The sequence below is a fragment of the Pagrus pagrus genome, assembly GCF_965226575.1.
Source record: "Pagrus pagrus genome assembly, chromosome: 24".
Taxonomy (NCBI): domain Eukaryota; kingdom Metazoa; phylum Chordata; class Actinopteri; order Spariformes; family Sparidae; genus Pagrus; species Pagrus pagrus.
The window spans coordinates 5,624,147-5,638,310 of record NC_140206.1 but is presented as its reverse complement, the minus strand read 5'-3'; the positions used below and the strand labels follow the sequence as shown (position 1 = coordinate 5,638,310).

The following is a 14,164-nucleotide window of genomic DNA, read 5'->3' as shown; positions in this document are numbered from 1 at the left end:
TTTTCTCTCTCTCTCTCTCACCTTGAAGGAAAAAGTGGAGGCTAATATATAAAAGGAAAAAAAAGTCTCCCACCGTGGTGCTTCTTGAAAACAAATTGCTTTTCTCCGGGAGAGACAGCACAAACAGCAAAAGTCCCCTCACTGTTGCAGCGCGACCCCGGGCCTTGAACTCTGACCCCGGTCCAATGAAGCGCGACTAATACACTTGGAATCGCCCTCCCCTCCCTCCCATCCTTCCACCCCAAGGTCCTCTTCCAGCTGCTTTGTGCAGACGCGGGCCCGTGTGAGTGTTTCAGCACCGCGGGCTGCGGACAGCTCCCACGCTGCTTCCACGCTCTCTTACAAGAAGGATTTCAGCGTTCAGGGGAGCTGGACAGCTCCTGCCTGTACGGAGGCAAATGCATGCGGTGCAGCCAAGAATTGTTCAAGTACACTAAAGCTCATGATAAATGTCAGTCAAGACCCCAGAAGACACAACCTATTGTAATGTTTAGGTAAAGAATAACGTAAAGCTTTATCCACTGACCAAAAGGCCGGCAACAAAAAGTACAAACCGGGATGACACGAGGAACACAGGCGATCTGAAAACTAAAAGGGGGAAACACACCAAGAAAATACACAGGGACTGATTAAGTAATGAAAAAGCAGGAAAAAGACAAAGACAGGAAGTAACAAAATACATGAAGGGAATTAATTTTCACTATAAAACAGGAAACAAAATACAAGAAAACCTCAGGACCATGACGCCGATCCTAATCCCAGTTTATTTCATCTCTTTTATTATTAAAGCAAAATAGAATAAACCACAGCATGGACAATAAAGATGACAAAAACATCGATAGAAAACACATTATTTTCTCCTTTGTCTTTCTTCCTGTCTGTTTTAGTGCCTGTCTCTTTAAAGCCCCCCTCTCGAAAAGCTCAGTCTCTTCTGATTGGTCAGCTTCCACAGGCCTGAGCAGGCACCGCCCACTGTTTTTCCAGATTTACTTAGCCGGTGTTTTTTGCAACCACGCCATTACTGGGGGCGGTTACTGTGTAGTTGTGACATCATAAACTCACGGAAGTCCTGACGGCTCGTTTAAAGGCACAGTTTCTGAGCAAGGCTGTGGGCATTTCGATCCTTTCACAGTATTTATATAACACCTAGAAAAATACATGAAGATCTCACTGTCTACAATATGTGACCTCTAAGGATCAATACATTTACTTTAGTTTTAGTAGATTTGAGCAAGCATGGAGCAAAAAACAGGATAAACAATCAAACCAGTCAAACTTAACCGGCAAAACAAACAAAAAAAGAGAGTTTACTTACCAATTTCTTGGTTCAGCTGTGGTTCAGACTTCTTTTTAGGCACGGGCCCCACGACTATACTTCAGAAAAATTGCCTCAGCAAGAAGAAATTAAAACATCTAGTGTACTTAAGTTAAATGTGCGTGTGTGTTGCCTCCAATTCCAAACACTTACACCCCGGAAATTTGAACCAGCTGGTGGAAAGATATCAGATCTCCCAGAGGAAGTTTTCCACTGGCAAACCATGTTTAGTAACTAAGTAGTACAGTGAAAGACTGCTCTTTATATGCAGTTAGTGGAGAAAGAAGTGAGTTCATAGCTGCTGGGATGGACTCACTAATACCCAGAATAAATGTCCTTGCATACAGATAAGCCCGCTCTGCTGCTATCATGCACAAATTGTCCTAATGTGCTCTCAATGACTCCGTGTCATTGTAGTTTCCTAAGTATAGAACAAGAATATTTCACCATGCCATCCACATACCCCAAATCAAGAAGAAAATAAGTGTGTAGAATAGTCTCCGTGGTGACCTTACATGCCCTCAGCCTGATAGTTAAATTACCATTGCATTATTAAATTCATGATGAGGGTCATTATTTTAGGACTGTGTCCGGCATTTGCACTTTTTCTTTCTTATATTACTTATTACTACTTTATTACATTTCCTCAGGCCAGGCTCAGGACTGAGGGTGACGCTGCTTTCTTTGTTAGGGCGCCCGTGCTGTGAAAGGGCCTGCTCGTAGAGAGTGAAGTAGACATTACATGCATCGTACGCAAACACAACACAAGATCCAGGTCACGGACACTGTTAACATACAACAAGGAGGTTATCGTTTGTTTAGTGGGACAAAGGATAGTATGTATCTGTTAGAGCTGCTGGTCAACAGGTAAATACAGTGGCCCTGAGCCTCAAAACACAACATTACAGAAACACAACAACATATCATAAAACACAACATTACACAAAACACGACAACATATCATAAAACACAACACAACATTACAGAAACACAACAACATATCATAAAACACAGTACAGAAAAGACAACATTATGCAAAAAACACAATATTACAGAAGACACAATATTTCACAAAACACATTACACAAAACACAATATTACACAAAACACATCACACAATGTTTTGTGTAACCTTTCACAAAAGACAACTGCAGCATAATATTGTAAGAAGTATTGGTAAACATTGTTTTCAGAAAAATGAAGTTATTATACTGTTATTGCTTTGGTCCTGAGAAAAGACACTCCTGCACTCTGCTCCTGCACATCATCACCATTCATTAATACTGCTGACGTTTCCTCCCTGAGCCTTCCTCAAAAGTTTTACAATTATTTTCAACTATTCTAACAACATTTATCTTAAAAAGAAAATGTTTATATAGTTAAACCGAAGCCTATGAGCCTGATCCACTATGACGCAGTTCTGACGTAACTATACAGAGAACAGAACTTGATTACTTTTCTAAATAATTCCTTTTTTGCAGTTTTTTAATCTCCATGTTTGTAGAATAAACAGGACTGGCAGTCAAGATATTGAAGGATACAAATGAAATATTAACACGTCTACATTTAGGCTGTGGCATGGCAGTCGTCGTTCACCTGGTTTCAATTACCCGACACAACAAATGCAGCACTTTATATGAGTAATGTGAACATTAAAGCGTGTACCCGAGGGCTCGCAGTGCAGCTCTGTGTTTGGGGACATTGTTTACTTATTCAATACAGAATAATTCTGCGAATGTATTCTAGCTCGAGGCTCGAACACGCTGCTTATTTGTCCAATGAAGCATCCGAATCCTTTTGCACCGCCGCGCCGGCGAAGCTCATTTGGCGAAGGCAAGGCGCATTATTAGCTGGTAAATAAAGTGCCGTGGTGAGTGTGTGTGTGTGTGTGGGTGTGTGTGTGAGTGCGAGCGAGCTCCGGAGAGTTTCGGAGGCCATGGGTGTGCATCTTATTTAATAGACCTCTCCTCTCCTCCCCTCATCAGCCCAGTCCGGCCTCGTCCTAATGAAACAATAACAGCCACAGCCTGTCACCATCTGCTCTTACCGCTGCTCCGTCACCTCCTCCCTCTGCATCCTCTCTGCTCGCTCTGTCTGAGTCGCTCCATTTCTCTCCACCTACAGCGCCACTTGTTTTCTTGTTATTCATGCGGCGGACGTGAAAACAAACGAATGCAAATGCTGCTCTTTGGCCAAATACCAGGCTCGTATGATGGATGTGACCAAAGTCCACGCTTTGTTGAGGTAAATAAATTTGGAAGTCGGTGGTTCCATGTAATTAATGGGAGGGCCTAACACAAAACCCCCACCACTTAATGGGTCACTTTGTCACCCTAAAGCTGCGACACCCACATCGCTGGATGTATAGTGTGCGTTTCGGTGGACAGTTTTAGTTTCGCAGGATGTTCTGAAGTTTCAGTGCTCATTTATTTTGCATTTTTACAACACCAGGGTTGCAAAACTAAGCCTAGTTTGAGTCCTTTGAGGTATGTGGAGACTGTGTGGAGGGCGGTGTATATGGCATCCTCTGCCAAGCAGCTTTATTGATGCAAAGTTTCAACTTATCAGACAACCTTTACCTTTTGGTGCACCTGTACCCAACAGGGGCCAGGTGTGGATATACCATTGGGGAAAATGTCCGTTGAAAAGGTGACAGGAACTAAAAATACAAACCAAGTTATGCAGGAGGAGGATACAACTGAAGCCAAATGTTGTTTTTTTTCCACAACCTGGCAACCCAGAAGTTGAAGTTTGTCTGAGGAGGACGTTTATCATCAGAAGCATTTTAATAATCATTGTGAATGTGTTAGGGTTCGCTCAAATAGCGTAAAACTGATCTATAAAGCATTTAAACTGTTAGTTAAGCCTTATAAATGCAGGTTTACAGTTAGAAAAAGTTTAGCTTTTTTTCCACAAGATCGAGTTCTGCTACTGGTTTGGAGTAGGCGGGTCTTAATGCGCTGTAGACCAATCAGAACTCAGCCACATTTGACACCAAATGTGATGCTAGTTCACCTTTCACACAGCCGTTGTTTTTGACTCGTCAGAGCAGGAAAAGCACCAGGTGTGACCAATGTTAACAATGGCTCCATTCTTTTCTAATAGGCCGTGTCAGTGAGTCAGCATGCAACATAACAGAGCCCTGGAAGTAGCTCACCTAAATGGAATGCAGCCATCATTAATGTCAGAAATTCCACCTGTGCTTTTCCTGCTTTTTCAAAATGTCTGCTGTGAAAAGGGCCTGTTAGTCGGTTGCTTGGTCTTGAAGTCAAAGGTTTTTGAGGGTGAAAGTCTTCTTAAATTATGTTTATATAAATGTTTAAAATACATAGGCCTACTTATAATATACTACTGATAAATAAATACTAATATTTGAGGTGTTAAGCAGTTGTTGTTTTTTTTGAGAAATTAGTACCAAGACAGAACTTTATGTTATGATTCAGTAATTGACACAATTAAATATGTTGAGTATTGGCGAAAATCTTCATATCTGTCTGTCATTGTGTTATTTTCCCCACTTGTGTAACTTTACAACTCTCAAATGGTTAAATATGTTGAAACATGGGAAAATAAATTCTTATTTTAAGCGAGATGCTGCCACATATGTACTGTAGTTCCCCATGCTTCAGGAATTATCTTGGGATAAGTGATGGTATATATATAAAAAAAAAAAAAAAGTAACAACTACAGCTAGAAAATTCCTGAAACAAGTTAATTGGTTGAGATAAGTTTCATTCTCAACAATAGAAATGGTATTTGACAAAACAATTTTACCTCAAGGTCTATTTAGTAGCTCTTCTGGAGCTTTTGATCATAACAAATGGTCCTCAGCAGGAGTTTTAGTTTGCCCAATTGTTTTCAAATTCCCATTTTTGTCACCATATCTTGTAATTTTTGGAACGTAAATAAGATTTTAGGACCAAATGACCGCCTGAGATGGAGTTTTCCAACGGCGCCTCACCATAACGCCATCGCTCAGCCGTCCTCTCACCGCTGCCTCTCTCATTCACTTCCCTCGGTGTTTATCCCTCATCCTTCCGTCTGCTAACTCACTTCCTGCCGTGACATCCCAGCAGGCTTTACACCGCGCCTCCAGGCCCCGGCCATAACAATAGCCATTAAACGACATGTCATTGCCGAGCTGCGGGCAATGTCATCCATTCTGCGGACCGCCGTTGCCTCTGCGATGGCCGCTCCTATTGTGCTGATGGTTTTATATCACGTCCAGCGAGCGCTCGTACGGCTGACCGACTGATATATGGTCTCATTATATTGTTTGATGGCCGTGGTCGAGCTGGGTGATTATCCCGCTGATAAACCGCAGCGAACGAGGAACCCGATAGGCTGATAGGCTCATTAAGACGTGTATTGATCAGAGGCAATCGACTTCCTGTGTGTGTGTGGATGTGTGTTTTGCGGCCTGATGTGTACTTTGTGCGCGGCCGGTGTTGATATGAGCGGGCGCTGTCAATATTTGTGAATACTCTACATGCATGTATCTGCATGCGTTAGCGCTCTGGGATGTGTGCTACATGATGTCTGGTTGAATGTGTGTGTGTGTGTGTCTCGAATCCTTTCACAGCCCGACTGCAGGTGCCAGCTCCTGTTCTTTATATTTAGTAGCCGGGGCTTTGTGGAGCGGCTAGTGGTGAGGCGGGTGGCCCGGCCAGCTGCTGGGATGCTGTTCAGTGTCAGCTGTTACTGGCAGGCAGGCACGCGGAGGAGGCTTGTCATAACCTTGAATTGGAATTGTTTTGTATGTGCACAGCTGGTGAGCTGCTACTCTTTGTCGGCTGTGATAGCAGCTGACACCAGACTGTGATTTGTTCAGTGGCTGGGCACGCTGCTGTCCACGCTGCTAAGTGCCAGCTCCGCCGAGAACTTCAAGTTTCGCACCCGTGAATTATTTGTGTTTCATAAACGCTTCTGTGTGTGCTGTAAAATCGTGACTATCAGGGCAGGGCAGAGGCTGTTTTTTGGCTGATTATTTATTTGCTGTGAATAAACCTTTTTGTTCACCTTGTACTTATCATTACAAGAATGAATTATGGAACTCACTCACTCTCCTGCACACATTTTAAGAGCTGTTTGTAGCAGTCAGAGTGCCAGAAGCAAGAGATTAGAATTATTTCATCTCAGTTTGCCCGATAGGAATGCTTTTTACATTTTTTGGCACCGGTCGCCACAAAAAGGAAGGGTACGAGTGGGGAAAAATGGTCCGAATATGTGTTTGTTTGTTTGTTTTGTCAGCTGGTGGAGCCCCTGACCCCCAGTGGAACCGCCCCTAACCAGGCCCAGCTGCGGATCCTGAAAGAGACGGAGCTGAAGAGGGTGAAGATCCTCGGTTCTGGAGCGTTTGGAACAGTCTACAAGGTCAGTGTGTTTGTACTGAAGCCAGTCGGCAGGATTAATGTTGGCAATGTATGTTTCTTTATGCTGCAAGTTTACGTAGGTTAGATTTCGGCACAAAAGCCAATTGGCTAGGGTTAGGAAAAGATCAGACTTTGGCTTATACCTGGTTCTGTGCCCACAAACACAGCAGATTTCCTGACATCTTGTCAAAAATATTTGTTTTTTGCCACAAACATGGCTGGAAATGTCCTGGAGTCGCTCCAAAAATATCTTGTTTTGTTGCTACAAACATGGCCGAAAAATATTATGATGTCTTGTCAAAAATGTCTGGTTTTGTTGCCACAAACTGGCTGGAAATATCCGGACATCTCGTTGAAAAAAATCAGTTTTGTTGCTACAAGTACAGTTTAAATTGTGCAACATCTGGTCAAAAATGTCTGGTTTTGTCACCACAAACATGGCTGAAACTTCCCAACACTTAATAGTACTAGTCTGATTAAAAACACCCAGTTGAGTGTAAATGTCACGACATCTCGTCAAAACTAACTAACATGTATGCCGTGCACAAATTTGTACGAATCTGTAGTTTGCAGAAACGCAAGCTGACAACACTTCATCCTGGCAGCTGAGCTGGTGTGTCTGCATTTACAAGTGCCTGTTCTTGTGTGTTTTGTGGTGTGTACATAAAAATACACACTCCACCACATTATACATCAAACATCAGTGAGTCAGCGAAACGGCGAAGAAGACACTCGAGCACAAAGATTCCTTCAACAGGCGCTGCCCTCTCCGCTAGTCCGGCCGCCCTGCTTGACAACCTAAACAATAAGCATAAACATTTCCCTTTTGTAGCAGTGCTTCCTGACAGACACGAGCCTGGGGCGGCTCAAGGACCTGGAACAGAAACCGCTGTTTGCTTGCCAACTTCACTGCCCTTGGCAAAATTATTCATACCACCCGGAAACACGGCAAACTCATTGAATAAATGCTGCGTTCTCTTCTATCGACTCTAAATTCCTCTCAATTACACTATTGATGGGCCTATTTGATTTTATTGCCATTTTTTACTACAGTTAATCTGCATACATAGTCCTGCATCAATTTATGGTCCCATTATGATCCAGAGTTATTTACTTGTTCCATTTAGGAACTATACAGCGAGTAGAAATGTTGTATATCAGCCTGAGGAGCCATATTCCCGGGTTCACGCATGTGAACGCACTGATTTGACCTGCAGAGGAATGTTAGACGCAGTTAAACGCAGTCAATACCCATCAAAATCATCATGACCCTAGCTGTGGGCATGTTTATTGAGAGAGAGCAGTGCATTTATGGTGATTGCTTGTACATTTCAGGGCATCTGGGTCCCAGAAGGTGAGACGGTGAAGATCCCCGTGGCTATAAAAATCCTCAACGAGACCACGGGCCCTAAAGCCAATGTGGAGTTCATGGACGTGAGTATTTATATCGCAACAATTTGTGTCTGCTTCGGCCCGTGTGTGCGTTGACGTCGGCGAGCCCGAGCCGTAACGTCTTAGCCTTGTCGGAGAGGCGGCCGAGCCAGTCGCTCTGTGGGATTGTGCATTCGGCGGTAAATTCTTACGAGAGCACAATCTCAGCCAGAGCCAGTAATAAAGTGAACCCCGCTAGGCTGTACAGCCGGGCATGTATTGAACGAGACTCTATTAAAAAACAGCACTTGTTTATGAGATATGGCTTTATTGGAAACCAGGAGTGATAGAGGGGAAGAAGAAGAAGAACTCCTGGGGAGTTTCCAGTTCTTCCCACCTTATCTCTGTCACCTCTTTCCTCCATCCTTTCTTCTGCTCTCCCTCTTTAATTTACCCATCTTTCTTTCCACACAGCCAGACTACAGTTTTTACTTATCCCCAGGTTCCACTTGTTCTTTTATTCCCTCTCCTCTCCTGCTTCGACAGAAGAGCTGAAATGATTGGCTGATTAGTGGGTCAACTTAAAATGTATCAACTGCATTGTTAAATGTTCAGTTTGAATCAACAGTTTACTCGACTACAAACATTCGGCAGCTCTCAGTAGAGCACATACCTCTGCCAAGGCCCAACTATCCCATTTTATTCAAGCATTGTACTATCATAACATCAGACTCCACTTCAAACCACCCATAAACTGCTTAATCATAATTTAAGGTCACCAGATTAAGGATCTGCATCAAATTGTACTCACTCATAGATACCAGCCACCTAAATAAGCCTTTTATCATCAAGATCTGTGCATGATCCCCGGAGAAATTAGCATGAGTAATCTCACGATACTAAAGAAAGTAAGAAATAATTCCTGGATCCATGGATCTGCACCAAAAGTGAATGGAGTCTATTCTAGGCCGAGAACCATCCTTCATCCAAGCTGAAAGGGAAATACACTCAGTAGTTTTTGTGTAATCCTGCTGTTCAAACAACCAACCAACCGACCAATAACCAACCAAACAACCAACCAACCGACCAATAACCAACCAACCAACCAACAAATAACCAACCAACCAACCAAACAACCAATCAGCCAACCAACTACCCAACCAACCAACCGACAAATAACCAACCATCCAACCAATCAGCCAACCACAGACCAGCCCACCCTCCAACCAACCAACCAACATACAACAAACAAACAAAAGAACAGACTCATATAATAATATGATCAAAGCAGGATATGAACCCTTGAGTTAGAGTGCTGAACACAACCCCCTCAGCCAGGACATCTTGCTCCAGGTGTGTTTGGTAAGATGAGGTGGTGTCCTGGACCAACACCAACACGGCGACTATCCCATGCTACAAAAAGACTACTGGCAGATAGTGATCAAAAAGACCGTACTAGGCAGGGCATCACCATGGCAACACTCCTGAATAAATGTCAATAAAAATAAAAGTCATGTTATCAACAGCTCCTGACCACACTCCAAGTAACAGGGCTGTGCTTCCACCTTCAATCCCCCTCCCTGCCCATTTCCTTCCTCTCCGCCTCCGTCTGTTCATCCTCCCTCCCTCCCTCCCTCCGCCTCCCTCCTCTCCTCCTTTCCCTCTCCTCCTCTCCTCCCCGTCTCTCCCCGCGGGGGTCTCCGTCCATCCAGAGCCAATATGCTCTGTCTGCCGGCTTGTTAAACAGCAATCTAAAGGCAGGCTCACGCCTCGCCACTGGGAAACTAGCCACTGGAGTGCCAGCTCCAAACACACTCCGAAAAAATTCACACGTATAAACACACACATAACAAACAAGCGCACGCTTCACAACAAAAGGCTCCCCAGGTGGCGGCGGCCTCGCGTGCAACGGCTGCGGGGTGATTTGCTTGTGTTTGCAAATATGTGAATTTGAGCGAGTGAGTTGATTATGCGATATGTGGAAAGCAAAAGCCCTAATAGGGGCGCTAATTTAGCGTGTTTGGATGCAAACACACACTTCTCAGAACGTGCGCCAGTTTTCGCGAGGCTATGCCGGCTTTGCCACCAAGTGTGTGTGTGTGTGTGTGTGTGTGTGTGTGTGTGTGTGTGTGTGTGAGGGGAAGTGAGCAAGTGAGCTGGATGGGAAGGGAGGGTCAGCCGGCAGTAATGGAGGTCAGCGCTCAGGGAGATGAGAGAGAAACCAAAACACACACACACACGCAGGCGGGTACACACCAACACACACAAGTCCTCACAACGTTTGCACCGAGAGTCGAAAGCAAGAGCGAGAGTTTAGCCCGACATAGTTTACGACTCCCGGGTCTTCTGGGATCACAGAGTGAGAATAAAAGCGCTCCCTCCTTCTTCCTGTTGCACACACCGGCGTCCTCCTTCGCTCTTCCCCCTTCCTCCCTCTCTTGATCCCGACGAGTGTGGTACTCCGGGTGTCGCGGTGGCAGGAGTTGTATAATGTCGGGCAGTTAGGGAGGGAAGCAGGTGGTTTTATGAAGTGGAGATGTAGTGGCACTACTTTGGGCCGGGAGGCTCTGCTTAAATCAGGGCACTGATGGTGCCAAAAGCCTCCCTATGGCCTATGAACCCCCCCCTCCTGTTCAGAATTAATCTACTCACACCCATCTCGCTCCCACCACTCTCCCTCTAAGCTCATTCTTAAGCATCTAAATTTAAAAAGGCACCTCATCTATCTATCAGCTGCCCCCGGGGCCAAGCCTGGATATACGCCTCCTCGACCATTTGCTGTATGCAGAGACGGCGAGATAGAGAGAGAGAGAGCGTGTCCTTGAGTGTGTGAGCGTGAGTGTTTTAGAGAGCTGCCAAGAGAGTGTGTGTCCGCATGTGAGAGCGCGTGAATGAGCGAGCGCGAGCTGAGGAGAAGGACTGAAGTGAGTGTTTTTAAGCGATGACTCCGAGTGCAGCTCCCGCTCAGCCGTAATGCATATACACGGCGGCCACGAGTACCAGCCCTCGCCATCATAACACTTCATCACCGCCACACATCCTTCTGCTTGCCGCTCCGCAATAACAATTACCCCGACGTCGAGTCCCAACTGTTCAAACCTCTACGTCCATCTGCTGCGGGAAGACACGAGAGGGGAGACGGAAAATGGATTTTCACGCAGTATCGAACAGGAGAGACGAATTAAAAAGTAGCTTATGAAAACACATAGTGACTCTGTATTAGACGGCGCCGGGCGTTATTAAATATGCACCGCTCACACTGTGCTGTTTTTAATTGTGCTGGTGCAACATTTACAGTGAGAACCTTGGTGTTTTATACGTGTTGAAATATAGATGAAAAAGGCTGCGTTTCTGCAGCTTTGAAGAAGGTTTCTGCAGGATTTTTCTCGCACAGTGAGAATCTGTCTCTGTGGACAGATGCTGTGCATGCAGATACAGCCATCATCCCACAAGTCTTAATTTATGCATCAAACTCCACCTCCAGTGAGAAGTCTTTGGAATACAGTGCAGTATTATCTATGGATAACAGCTGCATGGACTAATACTACTCGCTCCAAAGCTACAACGATGGTTCCCAACCTTGGTGTGGACCCTAATGTCTTGTGGAAATGTTGTAATTGGACATGGAAGCTAGATATTTCTCTCCTGGCTACTACTCTTTTTGGAGGTAATCATTCCATGACCATAGAGCTGGAAAATAGGAGCTTTATTGGGTGCCCCCTGGCTCCAGAAGTAAAAATTTAAATATTTATTTTCCCGCAGACAATGACACATGACTCACAGCTTGGATCGGCATGAAACCCTGCTGAATTGAATCATCGGTACAAAAGATGAACAGTCTTGTTCGAAAATATTTAATTTGAGAGAAAGAGGTTGAAAGGTGCATTTCAGCCACAGCATCCAATCACAAAACTTGAAGTTTAGTTACGTGTGCAGCTGTTTGGCTCAGTATAGTGCCTCCGACTGGTTGGTTTTCCATAGATACAGTGGCTGGAGCTCATGGGTATTGTAGTGTTGAGAGCCATCCACCATAAAATCTAATGGCCATAACATAAACCATACAGGATCATAACTATCTAGAAGAGTCTCTTCCGGGCCCTGACACACCAGACCAACATGAAAGAACGAGCAGCGACTAAAGCCGACTGTTGCCTGTCTTGGCCACGCAAAGACTACAGCCAACAGCCGACTAGCTGGTACGTTTTGTGCCTGTGTGAGAGGAAATATCTCTCCATACTACCAGGTGTTGGTCGTCCGGAAACCGCAAGACTCAGGACTGCGGATATACAAACTGTTGTTATGATAAAGCAGCGTTTGCCTGCCATTTTCACACCACTTGTCATTGAGAATATGTCCTGTTTCTCTCATCATGCACTGGTTTGCTTAGCTGAACAAAGAGATTTCTCTCAGACGGGCTCCACCACCGATTACATACCCTCAGTCATCTGAAAAGCTGCCAACAAGGGTCAACTAGTGCCAACAGTGCAGGACACACTGCAAAAACTAGGGTCACAGAAGCTCACCGACTGTCAGCCTGGTGTGTCAGGGGTCCTAAAGGAACATTTGAATTGGGAAAAATAGTCCAAATAACAGTGGACCTTCTCACTTTGCAACTCTATTCAAGGACCTGCATCTTAAGAGCATTCAACTATGGTGGATTCTGCAACATTATACTCATTAATAGAGAACCAGATATCTGGTAGTCAGCAAAACTGATTGCCTTTGGAACTGACTTGGGTACTTCTGAATTCCCATTCCTGGAAAAGCAACAATCTTCTTAGTCCCTCTTGTCCTTCTTTACCCCCCTCTCACCCAGGAGGCCCTGATCATGGCCAGCATGGAGCACCCCCACCTGGTGCGCCTGCTGGGCGTCTGCCTGAGCCCCACCATCCAGCTGGTCACCCAGCTCATGCCCCACGGCTGCCTCCTCGACTACGTGCACGAGCACAAGGACAACATCGGATCGCAGCTGCTGCTCAACTGGTGTGTCCAAATCGCAAAGGTAGGTGACGACGATCAGGTCGAAAAGAGTGTGGCATCTGTGTGTTACAGTTTTGAATCTGTTGGCAGGTGTGTGGGTTGTAATGGCTTTTATGGGTTCGTGTCCAATGAGCCGGCATGTGATGGATGCCAAGTCTGGTGTCATCTCAAACAGGCAAAAACATGATACTGTTGTGCTTTCCAAATTCTTGTTTAAACAGCTTTCAAAACAGTTTTGAACTGCTGTCACGATGCCCCTGAACTGCGTGACATTTCAGTTAGATGCCTCATTTACACAGGTTGCCATTGTTGTCAAGGTTTGGTGGCATTAGTATCAGGATACAAACTCTGAGCATTCATAAAGAATAGGAGAACAATAGCTGCATGTTTGAATGTGTGTCACTTTTTGAGTCTGTTGGTGTCTCTTCCAATTCGCCCCTGTTGATCCTAATTATCCTCACTGCTTGACACGCTGATCACTCTCACAACACTTCACAATGACACGATAGGCCACTGAGGCTGTTAAGCAGCAGACAAGCCTTGAACTCTGTCTTAGCAGCACATCAACACGCATTATTCTTTCAGGAAATGAGTGACGGCGCAAGAAATTAACGAATTAAAGAGCCATTCTCCTGCTACCCCAAATAAAATCTGCACTCGGAATGGTTGAAACAGCAGGAAGGCTTGAAATATTGTGTGTGCTTTTGCTTACCCAAAGAACATTTGTGTTTTGTTTGCAAATTAAGTCGATGCAGGCAGACTGCTTGATAGTGTAACTGCTGGGGTAAGATTTAACTTCTCTGAGTTATAACTCCGGGATGGCAGTAGGGTGCGAGGCTGCTATTACATGCTGTGCAGGCAGACATCTGCTGTGATACAGAGGCATCCCCCTATCAGCTCTAGAAGCAGGAGCAGCACAAAATGATCTGACAAAAAGGCTGATTTGTTGCTGGCACTGTCAGCCCGGTAGGGTTTTTGGACAAGGCAACAACTGTTAATATTTTGTTGATTATGTGCAATTCAAGTTTGCCAGTTTGCTAATGTGTATTCTGAAGATGTGTGGTTCTGTCCATTGAGGCTTCGGTCAGGCAAAGAGACTTTCTCTGCTCCCACTGCAGCTATGCCT

At 44.9% G+C, this 14,164-nt stretch overlaps 1 protein-coding gene across 6 annotated transcripts in view; it reads left to right on the top strand.

Moving 5' to 3' along the window:
* LOC311253432 (receptor tyrosine-protein kinase erbB-4-like) overlaps nt 1–14,164 on the top strand; it is a 305,493-nt gene that overhangs the window by 238,569 nt on the left and 52,760 nt on the right. For 3 of the 6 annotated variants that reach the window (XR_014621681.1, XM_084347396.1, XM_084347394.1), the window contains exons 18-20: nt 6,566–6,688; nt 8,023–8,121; nt 12,875–13,060. Coding sequence is in view for 5 of the 6 variants with exons in the window: in XM_084347396.1 (XP_084203522.1) it covers nt 6,566–6,688; nt 8,023–8,121; nt 12,875–13,060 (408 nt within the window). In the remaining variant the exon portion in view is untranslated. The remainder of the gene's footprint in view (nt 1–6,565; nt 6,689–8,022; nt 8,122–12,874; nt 13,061–14,164) is intronic. The other 3 variants (XM_084347397.1, XM_084347395.1, XM_084347398.1) reach the window with 2 other exon arrangements.